The sequence below is a fragment of the Periophthalmus magnuspinnatus genome, chromosome 5 (genome assembly GCF_009829125.3).
Source record: "Periophthalmus magnuspinnatus isolate fPerMag1 chromosome 5, fPerMag1.2.pri, whole genome shotgun sequence".
Classification (NCBI taxonomy): Eukaryota; Metazoa; Chordata; class Actinopteri; order Gobiiformes; family Gobiidae; genus Periophthalmus; species Periophthalmus magnuspinnatus.
In genome coordinates, this window is record NC_047130.1 from 9,600,248 (window position 1) to 9,625,247 (window position 25,000).

A 25,000-nucleotide genomic window follows, 5' to 3' on the forward strand; every position below is an offset into this window, starting at 1 on the left:
CAAACCAATCCAAGCTGATCCCCAGGCCCACACCCACAAGGAATGAACTATCTCTGGTGGGCCACTGAATGCAGGCTGGTGCCCCAGCCTTCCACCTCCACGGAGGCATCCCGATCCAGCACCAATGACGAATGAGCCAATCCTGACCCAGACACCCCATGCTGGCCCTCCAGCCCAGGCGCAGGAGGAGCATCCCAGCCCCCCACCCAAGAAGAATGAGCCACCCTCGGGCCGCTGAAGGGAGGCTGACGCCCCAGCCCCCCACCTCCAGGGGAGAAAGCCGTGATCCAACACCCATGGAGACCAAGCCAATCCTGGCCCAGACAATACATGCTGTTCCCCCGGCCCCTCGCCCCCAGGGGGATGGGGGGAACCCCGGCCCCCCACCCAGAAGGAAAGAGCCACCTACGGGGCACCAAGGGCAGGCTGGCGCCCCGGCGCCAGGCCGATCAAGCTCCGTGGGAGAGCGAGCCACCTCCCGCCAAACCAATTCAAGCTGATCCCCAGGCTCCACACCCACAAGCAAAGAGAAACATCTTGGTCCCCCACCCAGAAACAATGAGCCACCTCTGGGCCACTGAATGCAGACCAGCGCCCCAGCCCTCCACCTTCAGGGGCAACATCTCGATCCAGCACCCATGGAGAATGAGCCAATCCTGACCCAGACAATCCATGCTGGACCCCCGGCTCTCCACCCCCAGGGGGAGGAGGAGAATCCCGCCCCCCAGAAAGAAAGAGCCATCCCCGTCAAGGCAGGCTGAGCAAGCACCAAGGGAGAGCAAGCCACCCCTCGGCAAACCAACCCAAGCCGATCCACAGGCTCCACACCCACAATGAAGGGGGAGCATCCCGTTCCCCCACCCAGAAAGAATGAGCCATAACTGGGTCAATGAATGCAGGCTGGTGCCCCAGCCTTCCACCTCCACGGAGGCATCCCGATCCAGCACCAATGGCGAATGAGCCAATCCTGGCCCAGACACCCCATGCTGGCCCTCCAGCCCAGGCGCAGGGGGAGCATCCCGGCCCCCCACCCAAGAAGAATGAGCCACCCCCGGTTCGCTGAAGGCAGGCTGGCGAACCAGCCCCCCACCTCCAGGGGAGAAAGCCGTGATCCAGCACCCATGGAGAACGAGCCAGTCCTGGCACAGACAATACATGCTGTTGTCTCGCTTGGTAGTGGCGTGCTCTGCGTGGCATGCTCTGCCTGGGTTCTAGGTCGGGGCACCAACCTGCCTTCAGGGCCTGATGGTGACTCGTTCTTCCTGGGTGTTGGCTTGGGTTGGTTTGCCGAGAGGTGGCTTGCTCAGTGGCTTGCTCTCCCTGGGTGCTTGCTCAGCCTGCCTGGACGGGGATGGCTCTTTCTTTCTGGGTGGGGGGCTGGGATTCTCCCCCTCCCTCTGGGGGCGGAGGGCCAGGGGTCCAGCATGGATTGTCTGGGTAAGGATTGGCTCATTCTCCATGGGTGCTGGATCGGGATGTTACCCCTGAAGGTGGAGGGCTGGGGCTCTGGTCTGCATTCAGTGGCCCAGAGGTGGTTCATTGTTTCTGGGTGGGGGACCAAGATGTTTCTCCTTCCTTCTCGGTGTGGAGCCTGGGGATCAGCTTGAATTGGTTTGGGTGGAGGTGGCTCCCTATCCGTGGATCCTTGATTGGCCTGCCATGCCAGGGGTGGCTTTTGCTTTCTTGGGGGGCGGGGTTCCCCCCTTCCCCTTGGGGGTGAGGGGAACAGCATGTATTGTCTGGGCCAGGATTTGCTCGTTCTCCATGGGTGCTGGATCACGGCTTTCTCCCCTGGAGGTGGGGGGCTGGGGCGCCAGCCTGCCTTCAGCAGCCCAGGGGTAGCTCATTCTTCTTGGGTGAGGGGTCGGGATGCTCCCCCTGCGCCTGGGCTGGGGGGCCTGCATGTATTGTCTGGGTAAGGATTGGCTCGCTCTCCATGGGTGCTGGATCGGGATGTCGCCCCTGAAGGTGGAGGGCCGGGGCGCTGGTCTGCATTCAGTGGCTCAGGGGTGGCTCGCTCTCCCTGGGTGCTTGATCGGCCTGCCTCGCCAGGGGTGGCTTTTTCTTTCTCTTTGGGGCGGGTCAGGTTTCTCCCCCTACCTCTGGGGGTGGGTGGCCTGGGGGCTAGCATGGATTGTCTGGGCCGGGATTTGCTCATTCTCCATGGGTGCTGGATCGAGGTGGCCACCCCTGGGGGTGGGGGGCCAGGGCGCCAGCCTGCCTTCGGTGCCCCGGAGGTGGTCCTTTCCTTCTGGGTGGGGCGCCTTGATCCAGCACCCTTGGAGAATGAGCAAATCCCGGCACAGACAATCCATGATGGACCCCCGGCCCTCCGCCCCCAGGGGGAGGGGGAGAATCCCGGCCCCCCCTCCAGAAAGAAAGAGCCATCCCCATCCAGGCAGGCTGAACAAGCACCCAGGGAGAGCAAGCCACCCCTCGGCAACCCATCCCAAGCGGATCTCCAGGCTCTACACCCACAATGAAGGGGGAGCATCCCGTTCCCCCACACAGAAAGAATGGGCCACCCCTGGGCCACTGAATGCAGGCCAGCGCCCCAGACCTCCACCTTCAGGGGCGACATCCCGATCCAGCACCCATGGAGAATGAGCAAATCCCGGCCCAGACAATGCATGCTAGCCCCCAGGCCACCCACCCCCAGAGGGAGGGGGAGAAACCTGCCCCCCCCTCAAGTAAGAAAAAGCCACCCCTGGCGAGGCAGGCCGATCAAGCACCCAGGGAGAGCGAGCCACCCCTGGGCCACTGAATGCAGACCAGCGCCCCAGCCCTCCACCTTCAGGGGCGACATCCCGATCCAGCACCCATGGAGAACGAGCCAATCCTGGCCCAGACAATACATGCTGGTCCCCCGGCCTCTCGCCCCCCAGGGGGAGGGGGGGAACCCCGGCCCCCCACCCAGAAGGAAAGGGCCACCTCGATCCAGCATCCATGGAGAACGAGCCAGTCCCAGCCCAGATAATCCACTCTAATCCCTCGGCCCCCACCCTCAGAGGGAGGGGGAGAACCCCGGCCCCCCACCCAGAAGGAAAGAGCCATCCCCAACCAGGCAGGCTGAAGAAGAACCCAGGGAGAGCGAACCACCCCTGGGTAAACCAATCCAAGCTGATCCCCAACCACAAGGAATGAACTATCTCTGGTGGGCCACTGAATGCAGGCTGGTGCCCCAGCCTTCCACCTCCACGGAGGCATCCCGATCCAGCACCAATGGAGAATGAGCCAATCCTGGTCCAGACACCCCATGCTGGCCCTCCAGCCCAGGCGCAGGAGGAGCATCCCAGCCCCCCACCCAAGAAGAATGAGCCACTTTCATGCCGCTGAAGGAAGGCTGGCGCCCCAGCCCCCCACCTCCAGGGGAGAAAGCCCTGATCCAGCACCCATGGAGACTGAGCCAATCCTGGCCCAGACAATACATGCTGTTCCCCCGGCCCCTCGCCCCCGGGGGGGGGGGGGGGGGGGGGAATCCCGGCCCCCTACCCAGAAGGAAAGGGCCACCTCTAGGGCACCGAGGGCAGGCTGGCGCCCCGGCCCCCCACCCCAGTGGTGGGCGCCTCGATCCAGCACCCATGGAGAATGAGCAAATCCCGGCTCAGACAATCCATGCTAGCCCCCAGGCCACCCACCCCTAGGGGGAGGGGGAGAAACCTGTCTCCCTAAGAAAGAAAAAGCCACCCCTGGCAAGGCAGGCCGATCAAGCACCGAGGGAGAGCGAGCCACCTCCCGCCAAACCAATTCAAGCTGATCCACAGGCTCCACACCCACAAGGTAGGAGAAACATCTTGGTCCCCCACCCAGAAACAATGAGCCACCTCTGGGCCACTGAATGCAGACCAGCACCCCAGCCCTCCACCTTCAGGGGCAACATCCCGATCCAGCACCCATGGAGAATAAGCCAATCCTGACCCAGACAATCCATGCTGAACCCCCGGCTCTCCGCCCCAAGAGGGACGGGAAGAATCCCGGCCCCCCACCCAGAAAGAAAGAGCCATCCCCATCCAGGCAGGCTGAGCATGGGGTGTCTTGGCCAGGATTGGCTCATTCTCCATTGGTGCTGGATCGGGATGCCTCCGTGGAGGTGGAAGGCTGGGGCACCAGCCTGCATTCAGTGGCCCACCAGAGATAGTTCATTCCTTCTGGGTGTGGGCCTGGGGATCAGCTTGGATTGGTTTGCCCAGGGGTGGTTCGCTCTCCCTGGGTTCTTCTTCAGCCTGCCTGGTCGGCTTGTGTTTTGTGCTGTTTTCCTTCTGCTTTCTGCATCAGAGCCTGGAGCTGGACGGAGACTTGGGTTCCTCCCATGCACACCTGCAACTAACTGCCAATCAAGCTGCTGGGGAGGACAAAGGGAGCCAGGACCGAACACTCTGCGTGTCCAGTGGTACAGCTCCGCTTGGCTCAATCTCATGTTTTTACATTTTGACACTCATTTCTAAGTTGGATGTTTTTGCTCCTCATCAGATCCCGCTCCCTGGACCCAGCTCTCCACAACCAGTACTGCTCACCTTGTCTCTGACCCCGCTGCCCAAGATCTACTTCTGGACTACTGCAATCATTCTACCTTCATTCGCACATTTAAAACCTGTAAAATAAACATTGTTAAACTGCTCCCTGAGTTCTGTCTCTTTGGTCTCCCTGTCAGTCATTACAACTGTATGTGTGAAAGGAAGCTTAAACAAAGCATTGAATTTATGTCCTAATGGAAGAATATCAAGATAATAACTTAGGGTCTTAAATTTTAGTTCATTAATCTGAAATACATTTTTTCATTAATCTGCTCGAAATAAATACAGTGGTCCTTTGTTTATCTCAGAGGTTGCAAAGCAGTCAGCTTTATTCTTTTACAATTATATATGTTTTAAGGCTGTAAAACCCCTCACCAAACACTTTCTACACTTTTCTCAGACATTTTCTCACATTTCTCTTGTTTAAACACTCTTATAGTTCAAACCTAGGTAGGTACTTTTGTTGGTGCAGAACGTTTCATCGACATTGTTAATTTTGTTGGGGAGATAACTTGCAAACATACAGCACTACAGAGTCACACTGCTAGCGAACGAACATTTATATAAATTTGGCAAGTTGAACACATTCTGTACAGTACAGGAGACACAGCACAGAGGAGATGGTCTACAGTCCCTTTGTCAATCAGGACACAGAACACAATGTGAGTTCATACACTGTAAAAAAAAAAAACATGCAAAATTGCACACAAAAAAATCTGCGAAACAGTGACGTGATCCGCGTTATTATGAGGGATAATTGTAAAATGAAATTAAGATATGAAGCTCAACAATGATCGAGTCCAAAAAGCACATTTAAAACACAGATTTTTTTTTTTTTTTTTTTATTCAAAAAGTCTACTGGCAGTGTCTTATAAGTAACCGGACCAGAACTCAAGAAGTCTCTTAGATGAAATGTCAAAATGTCTTCTCTCTAAAACTTTTGTCCAGTTGACAAAATTAAATTTTCTTTGTTTTTTTATATTAATTCATCACAAGTTTGATTTTATAAGTACAGTAACAGCAGCCACAATAGTTGCTATTGCAGGCATGGTCTCTAAAAGCAACAAAAGAGAAGATTCCCATGTAGTACTTTAAGACATTTCACCAATCTGATCAAGCCTAATGTCTTCTCAAACCCATTATATCTCAACAAACCAGGGTGGTATTAATTCAGGAGGATAGGGACAAAGTCATATGACCTTTGATCCCACAGAGGTCATAGTCAGGGGCAGAATAAACTTAAGATGGGAGAGAGGCTACAGCTCACAAAAATGCATAGACATTTATAAAGCAGAAATACAGTTGGTACAAATGTGGAATAACATACTAGCCTCACAGCAAGAAGGTCCTGGAGCCACTGGACCAATCACGAGGAAGAAAGTACAAGACTAAAGCAAACCAATAGATTATCATGGCCTAGGTGAGAGCTGTCCCAGATTAATACTGTGAAGAATTGCAATCAAGAGCGTTGCATATCAGTTTGGCTTCTGCAGTGAGACGTTTTGGTCAAATAAAGGCATTTAAACATTTGCAATTTGAATCTTAAGTTGTTCATTCTACAGTTATATTCCCATGTGTCTGATCGGTTTCCATCTTGACACAATATACAAGTCAACAATGCAATATTTGACACATGAATAAAATCAATCTATCATCTTATCTAATCAATACATACAGTGAAAGTGAAAGATAAATAAAATGAGCCATTAAAGCTCCCTGGACAGGAAGTTTTTTTCAGAATGTCCTGTCTCCATTTCTTTCAATTTTATATTTTTTATATGGCTTCCAGACTTTGCCAAAAGTATGATTTTAGCAATTATTTCCCTGCTACCCAAACCAGGAAGGTACAAATGGGAAATTATCTCCCACTCTGAGCTCATGTACATGTGTTTAGCTCGGGTAACCCATGGAATCACCCACGTGTGCACCACTGAATGTGCCTATGGAGCAGTATTCTTCACTGATAAAAACTACACTAGGATTAGAGTTGCAATATAACTTTTCCTCTGCTGGATCCACTGGTGCCAACTGCTTGTCTGCCTTGTCAGGAATGTTCCACAGGAGACAAGCACTTACATTTAAATACAAAGCTGTGGCAAACAAATTTTTTTAATCATAATTATTAGTAAATGTTTTAATAAACCCAACATTTATTAATTTATTTTTTAAAGCAACAGTATCAAAACAGCAAACACAAAATAAATCTCTTTACAGTGCAGCAAAATAAATATTACATCATCATTCATTCATTCATTCATTAGCCTTCACAAAAACAAGGGGACATAAATTTGTATTTGAGAAAAAAAAAATCTAATTAAAAAGTACAGTAATTATAGCATAGTAAAATTTGCAACAAGAGCTGTTATTTTGAATTAAAGTGGTTGAATATTATATGTGTTCAAAAATCAATGTTAATACAATCTTAACCATTAGTTCCCCAAGTACCAAAAGACATTATAATTAAGACGAATAAAGGTATATCTTTAAGCATGAAAAATCCATTATTTTTAGGTCAATGTTAAAATTGGGTATTGAAAAGACACATGCAGCTCATTTTAAAATGGTATTTTCCTCATTTTTGTTTACAATAATATTCCAGTTTGGCAGTAAGAAGAAAAAGGGCCTAGAATTATGCAGGACAATTATATTTGATGACGTAAAGGCACACGGTTTTCAAGGTAACTTCTATGGTATATTCATTGCTAAAACATAACTTACTTAGATCACCATGTTACCTTTTGTTGTTTTGTTAAAATGCTATATCAGCCAAAATCAACATATCATGTTTAATAATTTTTACAGTCCTTTGTCCCTTTGTTCCCCACGCCAAGTCTCTCCTCCTTTAAAGCGCAATTACATTACAATCTGCATGCATTCCACTAATGAAACTACTGCTTATTGCATCAGGTTTGTCTTGTTTTGTGTCCTGTTTCATTGTCGTGAGGGAGTATGGTTACATGGCCTGACCATTGGGTGGGATCATACTGCTAACCGGAAGGAGGGTTCAAATCGTGTCCAGGTGAGATCACAAAATGAATGAAACATGCACGGATGACACCTAAAACCTCATGTTTTTGATGAGGGAATGCTATAACATGGTAGAAAGCTTCATAAAGTAGATTTTGCTTAATACCCTTCTTTAAACAATGTATTAAATCATGTAAGAGACTATAATAAATTGCTGAAATTTGAACATTCGTAACAACATTCCTATGAGTAAAAACGTCCAGTGTTGATTCAAAAGAACTGGTGGAAAACAAAAAAATATTGTGCACACAACTTAGTTTCCAGGAATTATTTCAGCATAAACTGACAACAACAACATCTTGCAAGAAGGAAGGAAGGTTTTCAAAATAAAACCCTGGCATTATATATATGTTTATTTAGAGGAAGTTACAAACATGTCAAAGTAAAAAAGGCATAGTCTACATCCCACATTTTTGTTGGGCTTAATACGTTCAGTCTACCAGCATCTTCCACCAACACCGTTCCAGGAGTTTGGTATCATTTCGTCCTGTGTGGTGAGATGCCATTCCCTTACAGGATAATACTCGCCTGTGCTGTCCACTGGCTGGTCTGCTTGGTCAAATGTGACTGAAGAGGTCTTTAAGAGTTATTTTAAAACGAGTGTGGCCTCTGACCCGTCCTTCTTCTTCAGGTAAAGTCCATACGTGAGGTGGTGCTCTCTCCGTAAGAAGGCGTAGAAGTAGTCTGACACCAGGAGAATCTACAAAATGAATAATATAAATAGACAATATTTTATATTACAGTGAATACAGGGGTCACAATGTCTGCCAAAAGACCGCCATGAGATAAAAATCTCATTAAAACATTGTAAATGCTTTCAGTGATAAGAAACCAGGGCACCCCGAGGAAACCTATGCAGGGACAGGGAGACCATGCCCCCCACCCACCATCTGGGAATGAGAACTTCTGCTCTGAGGCAAGAGCACCAATCGCTGTACCAGGTGTATGAAATAAAACTGATCAATCCAATAAAAAAAAATAAAAATTTTTTACATTAGTTTTGGTGTATAGAATACTGTGCAATTCTTGGGTCGAAATTATCATATTGAAACAATCCAAGTATTGAATGTACTTCACCCTCAACAGAATGAATACTAACACAAATATTATTGACAGCTAAAAAAAAAATAAAAAATAAAAATAAAAAATGCAAACATACTTTGACACAATTTGAGCTAAACTCAGAATCCACAGAAAGATAAGCTAAAACATCTCTGGGTCTGAGGTCAGAATATATGTCCACAAAAACACACAGTGGATCAAGTCCTGCTTAGAGCGGAGCACTGGTATTTGCCTTAAGCAGCCTCACTTCTGTCAGTCCAGCCCAAGACAGATGTCGGCTACAGAAGCAGCTTACTACCATGCAGTACACTTTCAATATCTTGAAAGGTGATTTACATTCTGATTTACTTATGCTTCACCTGAGCCACATTGAACAGTAGTGTAATGGCGTAGTAAAAGTTGGAGTTGGCACTGCCAGAGTAGATCCACAGATGCCACAGCACAGGGAACAGAGCAGAGCAGGCGATCAGCACACATGTGACCAGGAAGATGTTTCTCAGGACTGAGGAGAGACAGAGTACATTTGATTACAAAGCACAATAATTCAGAATCAATGTTTCCATCTCAAACAGTTTAAATATTGTTCTGATGCTCTTTGGAATATTCAATATAAAAGAAAAATGTGAAAACAGGTCAAAATAATCAATAAATAAATTGGCAGTATCAAATCGCTTCCCTTAAATGGAGGTTTCAAATTGTAGAATGTGAATTTGGAGGGCAGAATACAATGTTGTAGTGTTGACTAGAGGGGGTATTCTACTTCTACAGTAACACATAACATATTTGGATCACCATGTTCCCTTTTATTGTTTTGAAAATGCTGTATTTATGCTGCAAATCACATCAGGTTTGTGAAGTTGTTATGTACAGTATTCTATCATGCTTTTGTATATTTATGGATAATTGTCGTGTGATAGCGTGGATGATGTAGACTTGTGGCCTAATGGAATCTCACAGCTAACCGTTAAAACGTTTCATTAGGAGGCTCAGAAGAGATTGGAAATTCCTGAAAAGCTTCTTAAGGTATGTGCTTTTGATGAGGGAACAATATTATAAAATAAGATATATATATATATAAAAACAGCGAGTTATTTTAAGCGCTCACATCTGTGTAGGTGGCTCCAGAGTGGGAGGAGGGACAGGTACAGAGCTATGTCTCCCACTGTGGGGTAAGATTTAAAGATGGACATCACGGCCAACTGCATGAACATCAGGAACACTGGGTGCTCCCTGATAAAAACAAACAGATTTCAAATTAGCCAATACAACAGTGAGTAAAAACTGTAAAACAGTAATAAGAAATCATTGGATCCCTTGTGATTACAATAATATCAATATATGGCAATACTAATTAATGCTGCCATATCTTTTTTGTGAAATATACCAAAAATAATCATGGTGACGTAATGACCACGATATTAATGCATTATATTAAGAGAGAAATTTAATTTTTTCTGAGCAAAAGATGAAAATGTTAAAACTGAAACAATAACATAAGTACAAAGATAAATTAAATACTTATGATATAATCAGCATCAATGGTATAACAAGTATTCTGACATATCTATACAAAGTCATTGGATCCTATGGTAGAACAACTATCCCATAGCTGCAAAGTTGCCCTTGAGAAAGACACTTTACCCACTTTGTTTTGTGTGTTTGAATGGAACCACTTTAGCCAGCATTTTCCAACAACACCCCACTAGAGATGCATTAAACCAGCACTAAACAGGAATTGGCTCCCTTCCCTGAGAGCTCAAAATACTTTATCCATTGCATACTGCCATCTGGTGGTCAACATGAAGTTGTTCTCCATCAACACACCTTCAGCAGACAGATTCTTATCATTTCACTCAAACTACCTTCACTAAGCTGATAAACTTGTGGTTCTTCTTCTACAAATGACAAAAAAACTTTTGTCACTTGTAGAAAAAGAACCACAACTTTTACTTAAGAGTACAGTTACACTATTACATAATACATAATAAGTAGGAGTAAAAGTCTTAAAAACTGCTGACATTTATATATTGGCATTTGTCCTGAAGTGATTCTGTCAGTTGTCATACTGTTGAGGGTGAAGTACATGACTTACTTGAGTTTGATGGAGAGAGGAATGGTGTAGAAGAAGACATTGATTTGAAAAACACAGAGGAAGAACAGCCTGAAGTGTTCGAACATCTCAGCGAAAAAATACCAGAAGAGGCCGATGTTTGGAGTCAGGTCTGGAACAGACAAACTGTGGAGGAGAGAGAGAGAAGTAATGAATGCAAGAATAAAATCTAATAATGACCGTATCTGAGAGTAATTCTTATATTTTTTACATCAAGTAGCACATATTTGGAAAATATTGACTTTCAAAGAACTAAACAGAGAACAAAATAATAGCTGTTCATTGCCATATGTTTTTATTCATGACATAAATCAGGACATGATCTTCCAGTGAACTGCTCAGGTATCAGTGTTTTCTACTGTTTTCTGTAAACATTTAGAAAGCAATGCAGCATAATTCTCTATATAGTCTTGTTGCTGTGTCAATTTCATACTAAAAACACTCAAAATGTGTGGAATTGAATGTAACAAAAATCATGTAGAAAAAACTCAGTAAACTTACATGAATCCATAGACAGATGGTATGTAGTCCCAGGAGCCCAGCAGAAAGAAGGAGAGGCAGATGATAACGAACAGACTGCCCAAGTAAATGAAGAGGTACTGAACCACGAACCACCAAAAACTGGCCCAGCGGTAGTTCACTGGAATGTACAGCCGCTGGGGAGGGACAGGATGGAGTTCCAGATGATTAGGGAGGTCAATCTCAAATGTTAGTGTGAAAAATTGATTAAATAGCAATTGTTGATTTAGAGATGGGCAAAATTAGAATAGCAAGTATATCATATTTTATTAAAAGAAAACATTTAAAACGCAGGACAAAGAACGCACTTGCAATTTAATACTTCAAGTAATGGTATAAAGTGCTATTTCTGCACTATTGTTATAAATTTTATATCACATAGAGCTCAACCGTGACCACCCATCCCCTGGTTCCAGAAATGAATTTCCCATTCATTTTTCCCATAGACTAAAAAAAAATATATATATATATATATTAAAAGTTTGAAAGCTTGCTCAGGGATACTCAGCTCTGTGGTGACTAATGGCCACAAGAACTGTCACTTTATTTAAAATCTGTTTCTGAAATTTTATAAACTGCAAAGTTATTAAAGCATTTCGCAGAATCTTGTGTTTTAAATGTGCTTTTTGAAGGTAAAACTACCGCATTATGGATATTAGTTACCACGTAGCTGGTTAGCCTTCGCGATGACTTTGAACTCTTAATATTTGAATTTTTTCCAAAATTCACCTTGAAAAATGAAAGGAAAATTTACTTCCAGAAATGGCACGGACTTGTTGAGCTCCATTAGTTTAGCACATTTTGGAGTTTATCTTGAAGGGTATGTCAAGTAATAAAGCTTTTAAGTTACATTACAAATACATATATCAAAATATGGAATGCATATTGATTGAATAAAGTTTCTTAGGGGCATCACATATACATATATATCTTTTGATACTGAAATCATATAGGTTTTGAATATTATTATGTAATCACCATTTTTATACTGAATTTATATATTCTTTGAATGTTGTATCTTTTTGGAGGTTGTCTAACAAGCACCATACTAAAAGTTGAACCCCATCTAAACTAGGTCAAAGGTAAAACGTGAATTATGGGAGACAGTTGGTCCCTTGCAGAAAGGCTGTTGCCAGTTAAGGCAACATTGTAGGAGGTGAATCATGCTGTTTGACAGTTACCAATGTTTGTACTGGAGTTCGAGCATTTTGTAATAACACTGAAACTATGTTAAAGGTAACATTGTGTGATATGAATTGAGGGAAACTGTTGGGGTTGTGTAGACGCTCCTTTACAGGGACAGGGCGGTCGGATGAGACTCAAGGCCGGAAAAATAGACTGGTGCAGCCTGGAGAGATAAGCGAGGCCGAAGGGAGGAACCTGGGCGACAACCTACTCAACATAATATTTGCATATTCATGTTTCATGTTACATTTTTATGTTACGGGGCCAGGGAAAAGCAGACAGACCGCCTGCTGCACACACGAGGGATAGATCATATGACCCCGGGTCCTGTATTAGATTGTAACTGTCAGGGGAATAAACTTTTAAGATTTGAACGGATCAAATCCAGTCGTCATTTTGATAGAACACGCCTAACAATCTGATATTTATTTTCTTAGCTGATATGTTTTTTCTTGCTGTTGTGGCTGATATATTGGCAATATCTATCAATATGTTAAAATCTAAAGCAAGTCCCAAGTCAGGGGCTTTTTCCAACAAATGAAAAAAAAAATCCCCAATATCCTGATAATGACACATTATATTACATTGCTACACTAGCTTATCAAAGCAGGGCAGATAAGAGTCTTGCCCAAAGACACAATGGCAATAAACATATACATGCAATAATTGTGTTAAATAATTTAATAATTTACAATAAATTAACCATTGCTGAACAAATTGGTTCAATATTAGTCCTTATAATTATAATATAATATTATCATATAGTTAATACTTTTTGTGCTTATAAAACATAGAGGAGCCTACCTGCATTATGTAGAGCATGGCTGGAGCACAGAGAGTGATGGGGTAGATGGACTGATACGTGGCCAGGGCCAGAAATATGGCACTCAACATAGTATTTTCTGTTCAACAAAAAGAATTTCATTTTGAATTAGACTGGGAGTGTTTAATTTAAATATTTGTGTATAAGATGAGCACATACTTTTAATAGTGCAGAGGAAGAAAAGGCCCAGGACGGCATTGTTGAGTCCACATGTGGATTTGGCAACACAGGACAAAATGGTGAAAGGGTTCAACATGTAACTGCAAACAGACAATGTCAAAGAAATCAGGAAATATTTTCTTTTCAATAATGATAGAAAGATTGTGGTGATTCATTAAGACTCTACTTACACCATGGCGACCTTGAGAGGGATATAATACATTTGCGTGGGGCTCCGGACCAGCTCTAGACAGTCCATGGGATAACGGTCTGCCTCCAGCTCAAATCTTTGCTTTTTCAACTAAAGAGAGGATATTTTTCTATTAGTAATAAACCATTACCAAGACTTTAAATGAAAGGAAGCAATGGAGTAGCAACTGTAAAGGTTCTTTTAGGTTGGGGTTCACTCGCTTTCTTGGTGGTAATGTGATACAATTTCCCCAAGATCCTATTCATACATTTCTCCTACACTGACATTACTTCATCAATAAAAGTCATTTTTAGAAAACTTTTTTTTTTCTTACCACTTGTGTGTTGTAATCCTTAACTGCCAAATATAAAGCCACCGCAGTGATGACATCGGCTAACTGTAGGAGAAAAACAAGAAAATTAAATCAGGCTCTGTCTCAGGGGAATTCATTTGAAATATTTCACTTTAGTTAGCATTCTTCACTCACCATAAATGTTATCTCGGCATAGTCCACCACAAAATGAAATAAATATATGATGAGAGGCGTCTGAAGAAACAATTCAGAGAATTACCGGTAATACTTTTTAAAAATTGGCATAGCTATGAAGTCAGAAAATATTTTTTTTTTTTATATAGATGGAAAATGCACAACTAAAATGAAAGGTTCTTGAGTAATAAATTGTATTGCTGTAGTTGATTCTATTCAATTCATGACGAAAAGAAACTAAAAAGGGGGTGTGGCAAAATCTGTGTATCCGACCCAAACTGCGCTCACAAAACTACAACCACACATGCAAAAACAACTATATAAATACATTGTACTACATTCCTTGTATTTTTGTGTATAGAGAAAAAAAACTTGTGAATCATGAGTTTAACCTGTCTTTTACATAAAGATACCAAAAAATACCAAATCTTACACACTAATTTCTGCTGTTACTTGTCCCATATAAATCCTTATAATCTCAATAAAATGATTAGTTGACTAATACAAACCAATGACCGATTAATCCACTTAACGACTAAATGACTACAGTCCCAATAAATGGACCTGAAAAGTAAAAGTATGATGTTTTCAAGGCTGCCTTACCTCATGGAAAATATCTCCAGAGTACGGGGATACTCCAAGGTCCAGCAAAGCCAAACCTTCTATCACTGCAACACACAAGATGATAACATGAAAAATAGTGAGGATGCTACACACTGTTCTACCAAATTCTTTATAGTAGAACTTAATAATTTGGGAAAAATAACAAATTGAGATTTTTTTTAAAATAGATTTAGATTTTTCATAATAGGATTCTTTTCTATAAACTAATAAACCTATAAAATATTTGATTGATATGCAGAATAAGAAAGGATATTTGGTTGTTTGTGGAGGAAATTATGATACTCCAAAAAACAGCAGCCTTTGCAATCTGCTAATCATGTGCATTTCAGTTTTATTACGATTAATCTTGCAGTCCTAATTGTGACTTTAATTTTATTCAATTACAAAAAAATCTAAACCTGGAATACAGGCTTTTCACATCAGCAAAGTCTATAAGCAAAAATGCAAACATTGCTAATTCATTAAACATATCAGGTCTATAGTTTCTGTATAAGTTCTTTTAGACACTAGAAGTTTCAATTTATCATTATTTCAATTGTAAGCCAAAAAAATGTATGGTTTGTTTGTGATGACAGTATTTGCCATAATCAAGCAGCCCTGATATGTTGTAACAAGTTAAGTAATGAGAAGGCAAACAACACCACCAACAAAAGTGCAACCCTCCAATCAAAACAGAAAGAACAACATAACAGAATATAAACTTCCAATTAGGGCTGTAAGAGATATTGCAATCGAATTGCAATTTGAATGGTCACAATTAACAAATCAAAGACTGCAGTTATTTAAGTAATATCATTTCTTCCATAAAAAAAAAAAAAATCTGTCTAATCATGTCTAAAAGCTGCTAATCTTCTAGTTAAGATCTCTACAAACATGCTCTTAAATGCATGAGATTCTATGTATTAGCTTAACAGTTGAGATTTCAGTTCTTTCAAATGTTAATGTATTTAACATGTGAACTTTAAAGAACAACAATCCCAAATCTAATCACAATTGTGATGTTTGTTTGAAAAACCATAAATAGATATTTTTCTACTTGGAACATAGATTTATACGGTAGCATGGTACTTCCTGTTACAGATGCCTTATAAACTATTCATGTGGCAGTGAGGTGGTTACAAGCTCTCAAGCTGAGGAACACAAATGAATTTAATCATCCATCTCTTTGCACTGATTCTTAGACTTTGGAGAATAATATAGAAACTTCAAGATTGAGACTGGGTTTCTCCTGGGTTATTGTGAACAAGTTCATTTTAATAATTGAATAGTGTATTGAGGCTTTTCAGCAATCTCTCTGTTTTTCTATTTCCTCCATTGCATTGATTGCATTCTATAATGTTAGCCTACTGTGGTTTTCCAGTCAAATCAATAAAAGCCAGATGAGCATTAAAAGAGATGAGCATTAAATGAGACAATAAATGTAATTGACATGAATAAGTGTAATGACAAATGTTTGACAGAAAAAAAACTAATATAAGTGTATATGATTTTAAAAGAATGTCATGCTTTTATTACAGTGAACCGTCAAACACATATTGCACATTGCTCATATTCACTAAACCGGTTTGGCTTCCATTCACTTCCATGCAGAGCGGACGGGGAGCGGACATCACACCGGGGTTGGGAGCCAAAATCGGGCTGATCTAACCTTGAAAAGCCGCTTACCTCTCTTCCAGGCGGTCAGTGGAGATACGACTTCCACCCTCTCTGCGATAATATCCGCTAAACTGGATCTGAACAGAAATAAACGGATAGAAACCCCTACAATCAGCAGCAGAGTCAAGGGAGCCGCCATCTTCACAGGGAAGCGCTCGCCTTGCGCAAAGCACGATGGGAAATGGAGTTCTTTGTGAATAAATTACTTTGTTTACATATTTTTTGTATATAATATATACTGTAACCGATATTTGAAAATTGTATGTACTTATACAAAATCTTATACAGATGGGAAACAGAAAGAAACTATTACAACGCAATAAATTAATGTAACACACCATTTTATTCATTTCGCCTGTCTATGAAATAATGAACGAAAAACAATGTCTGTGCAATCTCTCAGTCGTTAGGTATGATCCATAGTAAAAGAAAAAAAAACAACAACACATTTTTACAACTGGACAAAACGATATTTGAGACAAAACGTTATTAGAGACAAAAATATATTTGTTCACTCAAATAACTTTTTGTCCTGATGACAAAATGTAAAAATACTTAATTAATTAATAGAAATTAATTGTACATATAAATTATGAATTGTATATTCGAAAATTAAAATGTAATATGAATAGATTTTTTAAATATGCTTTTTTATTTATTTTGACAAAATTCATGTTTGCTCAAAACATGACAAAGCCAAGTTAGAAAACTATATTAAAATTCCGGAAAAGGAATTGAGTTATAAATTAATAAATATACTTAAATATTCTCTACAGTCACACTGTTGTTATGATTATATAATATATTTTTCTAATGTCCCTAAGGCAAAGTTATTAATCCAAATATTTACAGCACCACGGCTGTACATTTAAATAAATACTATAAAATTGCATTGGCGCTTTATTTTGAAGGTTACCGGAAGTGCTTCCCAATGCTTGGAACTTCGCTTTCATTTTCATTTCGGTTGAACAGGGTAGAGAAAAAAATCGGCCAAAATCGCGCACTACAGTAAACATGGCGGGTCTGGAGGTGCTGTACACCTGCTTCATGGACGGGATCACCTGTGCCAATGACGCCGTAGTGTGTTTCGTTCACTGGGAGCTGATCAAAGGAGGGTACAGGTGCATCGGCTCTGGAGACGAGGTGAGGGATGCTAATGCTAACAGCTACTAATGTTATGGTTATGAGATGGTAAGATTAGAGTGTGCGTAATACATTATTAAAGACATTAGAGCTATGACAACCCGGATAATAGGTGAACAAATTAATACTATAGACTGGTGTGTTATTGTTTTAAATCGTGATTTTGTTTTTATTTATTTATTTTTTAAGTTAAAACCATTTTGAGTATCATTTTTAATATAACAATTAATACATTGCGTAATCAATGTAAATAGAAGAACGTGAGTGTCCAAACTAGGTTGACCACACATTAAACCAGTATTTGATGGTCTTTAGTCACTTAATTGATGAAAAGAATTAATTCAAAGAATTCATATCGTGAGATTTTTCATGGATGCTTTGTTTGTTGGTTTAAGGCATTAATACCATTTAATTAGGGTTCTAAAGTACTGCAAATCATATACTATTTGATACTAAAACTAGTATTCTAAATAGATGTTCACATGACCCAAGTATATACACTAAGAAAGTCACATTTTCAGGAAAGACAAGAACTTTTCCTGAATAGCTTTAGAATGATCTTGAGTTATATCAGAACAAGTATAAGACACATAGACTAGTATATGCCCATGGACCACTATGGAACCTACCTGGAAGACTGAGGGATTACACAGATATAAGACCATATGGTAATATAAAAGAAAGTTCTAGGATTTAATGTAAAAAAAAAAAAAAAACATTCTATTGTCTCAAGAAAGAGTGTGTTGTTGTTGTTTTTTTTTTGTTGTATCACAATTGGTATTGCTTATCAAGTCTATTCTTTAGTATTAAAATTGAGTTTGAAATTTTTGTATAATCACAACACTACCTCTTATTACTATGCACAAAAAAAGCTGAGCTCACATTAACTATGCAATAAACCAAATCAAGTAATACCAATTGGTGCATAATGCCTGTCCACAGATCTGACCTGGAAATTGGTCTGGTGGCATCACCTGCTTGTTTCTGTGGAGTTAAGTTTAATGCCATAATGTGGAACATTCTAGGCAAAGCAATAATATCTCCAGCATTAGTCACATCCACTGTAGGAAAATTACGCAATGCAGCTTTAAATAGCTTAAAGATCGAAGTAAATAAATTGTGAAAAAGCTATAACTTCTCTTTATAGGCTTATGTCTTGTAATATCTTATTTAGTGACAAAATAAAATGAAAATTAGTAAACAAAAAAGACTGCACAATAATAGCACAACATCTTTGATACAATAGGTTTTATTTTTTCTTTCACATTTAGTCTTGACTTGTAAAACACCACAGTGCTATGTTCTCTAGTGTTTAAATTGTATTTTTAATATTATTATTTTAACTCATTCCTTGTCTCCAGGCACGCAGCAGTGATAAGAAGTCAGAGTTGCTGCCGGCAGACTGGAGCAGTAACAAAGAGCTGTACACTCTGAGATACAAGCCCACAAACGCAGACACGCTGTTCATGCTCAAAGGCATCCCTATAGATTCTGCACTCTTATTTAACTTTATGGTAAGCACACATTTATGGGGGCAAGTGAGGAGGGAGATTCTGACTGTAGAGGTAGGCTGATATGTTGCAGTACAAAATCTGTATTTTTATCAAATTGTTATTCTATTATATAACATTATGTATAATATTATATAATTATATAATATGTCTTTAGATTGGACATTCCCCCAAGGCATGATTTGAAAGCAGAAAGGACTGAATGAACCAAAATAATTGGTGACCAAACTTCATAACTCTTTTTTATTTATTTCAATTTTTCCAATGATGCAATTTTTCCAAAAATGCATCTGTAAATGTTGTGACTAAAGTTCAAGAATTGCAAGTAAAAGGACCATAACATTTGCCACAGAAGTGTAGCGATATCACTATTTTTGGCAACCTTTATATATATTTTTTTATTGTAAAGACAATATAGTCATTATTCTAATTTTGCTTTAAAACAACATATCTCCCACCTATAACTGAAATAGCTTAACTGCAATTCTCATGTTGTGTTCTTAATAAAATGTGTTACAGTAATCATTTCATACCATTCTTTTGTATTGTTTCTACTATTTTTCTGTTATGTGCAGAACACAAGTAACCAGCAGGTGTTGGATTTGGTACTAAACATCAGTGACTATGTGAACGCTGACCAGCTGCAGACATTTGACAGGTTGGTTCTTCATTCTCTCATTTTCTCTCTGTTGGTTTTTATTTATTTATTTGTTTCTTTTTTTGTGGCATGATAGTAGAGATTGATAAGGATACATACACCAAGGAAAGGACCACTGATCACTAACTACTGTTGGCACTAAAACCTGGCTTGTTTTGTCTGTCAATCTGTTTAATCTTAATAAATACATATTTCCACTGTATACACTATAATAGACCATGAAATATAATGCAATATCTTGTTCTGTATTTTTGTGGGTCACTCATGTGCATTTAATGGCCACTAGAGTGTGCTATATTGTTTTATCTCAAACGACGTGAGGGTAGTTTAAGTTGTTGAAAAATTATACAAAAAAAAAAATCAAAAATCCCAACAAACCAACTCATCATAAAAAAACAACACTCTTAAAGAGGAGGTCTTATGCAAAATTGTTGTAACGTTGTTACCTCATCAAAAGAGGTGCCTAAGAGGTTTTAAATATGAGTTAAAAAAAAAAAAAAAGAGTAATTTACGTCACTAATGGTCCTTTATGGTATTTTTTTTATAAGTATACAAAAGCATGATACACAATTGTACACAACAACTTCACAAACCTGATGTGATGTGCAGTAGTTTCAATTAGTGGGATGCACGCTGATTGTGTTGTGATAGCGCTCTGAAGGGGGAGTAATGCGGGGAGCAAAGGGAGGGGGAACTCAGAGCATCAAAAATGAAAGGGAAACTTCTAAAATATGTTAATATGTTTTTGGTGAATATGGCATTTTCAAAACAATAAAAGGTAACATGGTGATCTAAATATTTTATGTGTTAGCAGTTAATACCCCATAGAAGTCAAATATCCCCTCTGTAAATTAAAAGTCATTCCTATCCATTGTGGCTCCAATATACCAAAACTTGTTCATGTGTTTGTCTCCAGTGTGTACAAAGACGTTCAGAGCTTTTCACAGAAGATCAGGAGCCAGCTGCTGCCTCCTCAGGACAGTGCTGGGACCAGGGACCAGGATCGGGGCCGCTCCACAGACCCACAGCAGGACAGAGACCCCCTCCGCATCCCCCACAGACACCCGCCAGGAGCACAGCCACACTGGTTGGTATGAGAGGACAGGTCCCCACTCGCAGGCACTTTGTGTGTAACTACTGTAGGCATAGACTAGTGCAGTGTTTCTTAAACTGTGGTACCTGGACAGCTCTTTAGTGTATGGGTTTGCCTAATGTAGAGTTCATTTTATCCTCTTTTTGTTCTTGTTCAGAACTACAGTGAAATCATGTTTAGCCTGTTTAGCCCTAGATTAGACCTGTAATAGTTCTGCTGTACACTTGATTCAGTTCTGGAAAGCCTTTAGCGGCACTCGGTGTGAAAGGTTTGACAGCCACATAGACCCCTGACCCCTGTTAAAATCCAGTCCAACCAAAAAAAAATTAAAATAGGCTTACATTTAAGAATCTGACTTTAATATTAAAATTAATGCCTAGCACGACACTATAGCATCAGTCATATCTGGGGGGACATGGTTGTGACCTTAATCTTTCTTGCTCTCTCTCCTTTCGTCCTCTCTCTTGCTCTATCTTCTCTCTCTTGCTCTCTCTCCTCTTTCTTGCTCTCTCCTCTCTCTTGCTCTCTTTCCTCTCTTTCTCTCTCGTGCTCTCTCTCCTTTCTCTCCTCTCTTGCTCTCTCTCGCGCACTCTCTTTTCTCTCTCTTGCTCTCTCTCTTCTCTCTTGCTCCTCTCCTCCCTGTTGCTCTCTGTCCTCATTCTTCCTCTCTTGTGCTGTCCTTTCTCGTGCTTTCTTTCCTCTTGCTTCCTCTCTTGTGTTCTCTCTCTTGCTCTCTCTCCTCTATCATGCTCTCTCTCTCCTCTCTCTTGCTCTCTTTCCTCTCTTCCTCTCTTGTGCTCTCTCTCCTTTCTCTCTCTCCTCTCTCTTGCTCTCTCTCGTGCTCTCTCTCCTCTCTCTTGCTCTCTCTCGTGCTCTCTCTCCTCTCTCTTGCTCTCTCTCGTGCTCTCTCTCCTCTCTCTTGCTCTCTCTCGTGCTCTCTCTCCTCTCTCTTGCGCTCTCTCGTGCTCTCTCTCCTCTCTCTTGCTCTCTCTCGTGCTCTCTCTCCTCTCTTTTGCTCCTCTCCTCCCTGTTGCTCTCTGTCCTCATTCTTCCTCTCTTGCGCTGTCCTTTCTCGTGCTTTCTTTCCTCTCGCTTCCTCTCTTGTGCTCTCTCTCTCTTGCTGTCTCTCCTCTCTCTTGCTCTTTGTCCTCTCTCTCCTCTCTCTTGGTCTCTGTCCTTTCCCCTCTCTCTTGCTCTCTCCTCCCTCTCTCTCTCCTCCCTCTTGCTAACTCTTCTCTCTCCTCTCTCTGCTTCTTTCCCTCTCCTCATCTCTCATGCTCTCGCTCTCCTCCTCTTCTCTCTCTTCTCTCTGTCTCTCTCTTTCTCTCCTCTTTGTTCTCAGCGTGTGTTCTTGTGATCTGATCTGACCAGATTGGAGGTTAAGTCAGCAGTTTATTGAGCTGCTGCTGTCGCCTCTATGTCCCCGAAGACTCACTCAGGAGAGAGAGTGTGACAAAAACAAAAGAGGGACAGAGAGTGATAAAGGAATAGAGAGGGGGTGAGAAAAAGTAGAGGGTTAGAAGAAGAGAGAGAGAGAAAGTACAGAAGAGAGAATAAGAATAGAGAAAGAGAGAGACTGTCTATCAGTATAAGCAAGGTCTTGATACGGGCTCGTTATTTTTGTGTTTAATTATAATATAATTTATTCATCTTATGAGCTGCAATTATAAATGACAAAGGCCACGATTAAAGTGTTAAGGTTTGAATGTAATTTGTTCTCCGCAGAGACCAAATCATGCCTTTTTCATTGGCCTTATAAAACCTGCTAACCCTGTAGTTAAACCTCTTTAAATACTAGATACTATTAGCAGTTTTTTATGTAGCCGTATTTATTATAGTGGCAGTTTGGTAGGTTGAATGTGCTCCAGGTCTTTTCAGAATTATAGCTGAAAATTCACATTATTTATGATCACTAATAACAACAGCTCCAGACTATATATAATGCTTTAATGGTCAAAAATCCTCAAAATGGTGCCTATAACAGCAAAATGAAACTCACAAAAACACAGTGGATATATTTGCATCTACATACAATAAAAATCACTCAGATAACTAGAGTAATCAGATAACCCAATAGTCTGATTTGTAGTGTGATCTGATCATCAAAACCACCTGGCGACATGTGTGAGTTAATGGATTTTTAGAGTTGCTGTTATGTAAGACAAATTACAATGGATTTTAAATAACGCTTTCAATCTATAACATTTCTCTTGTTTACCACAGTTTTTTTTACACAATTCTCTTGTCAAAACCTGCACTGGTGTGAACAATCAGAAAGAAATCAGATTACTCACACCAGTTGTAACATCACATATCAATAATCTGATCACTCCAGAAATCAGATAATAATCAGATATTTGCTGCGTGACCGTAGCCACTGATCTCTATCCACAATGTTGACTACTCTTCTCTGTGTTTTCTCCAGGCCCGGCCCTCTAGCGCCCCCATTCGGAGTTGGTGGGGCAGACCTTGATCCCTTTGGGTGAGTTTCATATTAATTCCAGCGTTTTTAGAAGAGTGGCTTTTCCATGCACGCCCTCTGCATCTGTCTGCTCTGTGTAATCCTGGATTTGGGCACAGCATGAACTCAAGTGGATTACTGGATTTGTCCCGACCTCTGCCTGTTTTTTAAATGTTCACATTTTTTATATATTTGACTGTCAAATTTTAAGGCTATAACTATTCACTTTAAGTATGATTTCAGCTATTTTAAAGCAAAAATAATACTTAAATGTACTTAAAGTAGAGAATGTTGGACTTTTATTTTATTTTAAATATTTAATCATTGTAAATCATCATTTATTTATTTCCTGACTCATGGTCCATAGAAAAAATAAGTGGGTCCTCAGATATGAACTAACAACAAACATTTATTTTGCTAATATTTCTAATGTCCATGTATTAATTAAAAATCAAATAAATATGCTGATACGCCAAAAATTGAGCTTTTTGGTGTATTGGCTTTAATCTCTAATTTATTATAGCTGCCTAAAGAATATACAGAAGCTTTATTTGAACACTTAAATGTAAAAAGGGCACTGTACTACACAGCTCTGTCAGCTTTGTAGTAAAAAGCGGGTGTGGGTGAATTCAAATGAAATCATTTCAAAATAATCAAAATCACCCCAAAAAATACCTAGAATTACACCCGGTTTCCCTCAACTTTTAAATAATTGGTATCGTAAGTTACTTGCGATACCAGTTATTTGTCTTTAACAATTTATTTTACTTATTAACTAATTAGAAAGCAGAATGAGCACCTGACTTTGGGTTGCCAGATCCGAATCCATAAATAAACCCAAAAGGGATTTCTATATTAGGATATGTCCCAGCCAGGTGTAATTGTTAGGATTGTACTGCAGTCTTTAAACCAGTTGGAGCTTGTGTTACAAATAATACCTTAAGAACAGCTTTTCATTCTTCTCTCCATGTCTTACCCGTGCAGTGGGATCATTGAATGAGGAGTCTACTGACAAAACCTGTGTCTGAACTTGTGTATCTCCCGTTGGTCTACAGGTCCCGCGGTGGTGGTGGTATGATACTTGACCCTCTCCGTTCGGGCTACCCTCGCTCTGGCTTTGACCCCTCCAGTGGGATCCCAGACATTCTGCCTCCTGGAGCTGTTCCCCCAGGAGCACGTTTCGACCCGTTCGGGCCCATTGGACGACACAGGCCGGGGTGAGGCTGCAGCACCAAACTCAAACAAAAACCTGTTATTAAAGGCCCTGTACCTGATTTTTGTATTTACGCAATATTTGTCTTGCCCCAATACCGATATATTGTATAAGCAGCTCTTGAGGTCCAGATGTATCCACTGCGTACGGTCTGTGTCTAATTGGAACACATGTTATTGTATGATAATCAGGAAATAAGAGTTACCTACTGCTTGTTGTTAGCTTTACGTCACAGCAAAACATGCATGGGTAAGTTAAGTCAGGAATTAAATTTGAGCTAGTTCTGTTTTTCACATTTTAAGGTGGTAAAAATCAGGTACCGTGCTTTTAACATATTAGACATATTATGCAAAATCAACATTAATGAGGTTGTAACCATGACCAGCGTGTTCCCTCATCATTGGCTTCCTCAAAGTTTTATTCAATTGATGTTTGTCGTGTATTTTTGAGTAATCTTGTATCATTCTCCATTTGAGGCCTGAGTGCTCAGAAAATGCCTATTTTCACTTATTCCCTATCTTGGCCCGACTTCCCTGCAGTTAGTTGTGATTAATTGAAAAATTAA

General features: G+C 40.9%; 2 protein-coding genes across 2 annotated transcripts in view; one reads left to right on the forward strand and one right to left on the reverse strand.

Annotated features, from left to right (window-relative positions):
• Window positions 1–5,673: 5,673 nt before the first annotated feature.
• Window positions 5,674–16,516, reverse strand: pigu (phosphatidylinositol glycan anchor biosynthesis, class U). The gene is made up of 12 exons (XM_033966408.2): window positions 16,366–16,516; window positions 14,680–14,744; window positions 14,077–14,136; window positions 13,924–13,986; window positions 13,591–13,700; window positions 13,400–13,500; window positions 13,222–13,319; window positions 11,215–11,369; window positions 10,696–10,839; window positions 9,709–9,833; window positions 8,963–9,105; window positions 5,674–8,241 (listed from the first exon to the last, which is right to left on the reverse strand). The coding sequence occupies exons 1-12, from the start codon at window positions 16,493–16,495 to the stop codon at window positions 8,128–8,130; spliced, it is 1,308 nt and encodes a 435-aa protein (XP_033822299.1). The 5' UTR covers window positions 16,496–16,516; the 3' UTR covers window positions 5,674–8,127.
• Window positions 16,517–17,285: 769 nt separating this feature from the next.
• psmf1 (proteasome inhibitor subunit 1) overlaps window positions 17,286–25,000 on the forward strand; it is a 9,018-nt gene continuing 1,303 nt past the window's right edge. The window contains exons 1-6 of the mRNA XM_033967174.2: window positions 17,286–17,499; window positions 18,861–19,013; window positions 19,586–19,668; window positions 20,585–20,755; window positions 23,187–23,243; window positions 24,278–24,439. Of these exons, the coding sequence (XP_033823065.1) occupies window positions 17,371–17,499; window positions 18,861–19,013; window positions 19,586–19,668; window positions 20,585–20,755; window positions 23,187–23,243; window positions 24,278–24,439 (755 nt within the window). The 5' untranslated portion in view covers window positions 17,286–17,370. The remainder of the gene's footprint in view (window positions 17,500–18,860; window positions 19,014–19,585; window positions 19,669–20,584; window positions 20,756–23,186; window positions 23,244–24,277; window positions 24,440–25,000) is intronic.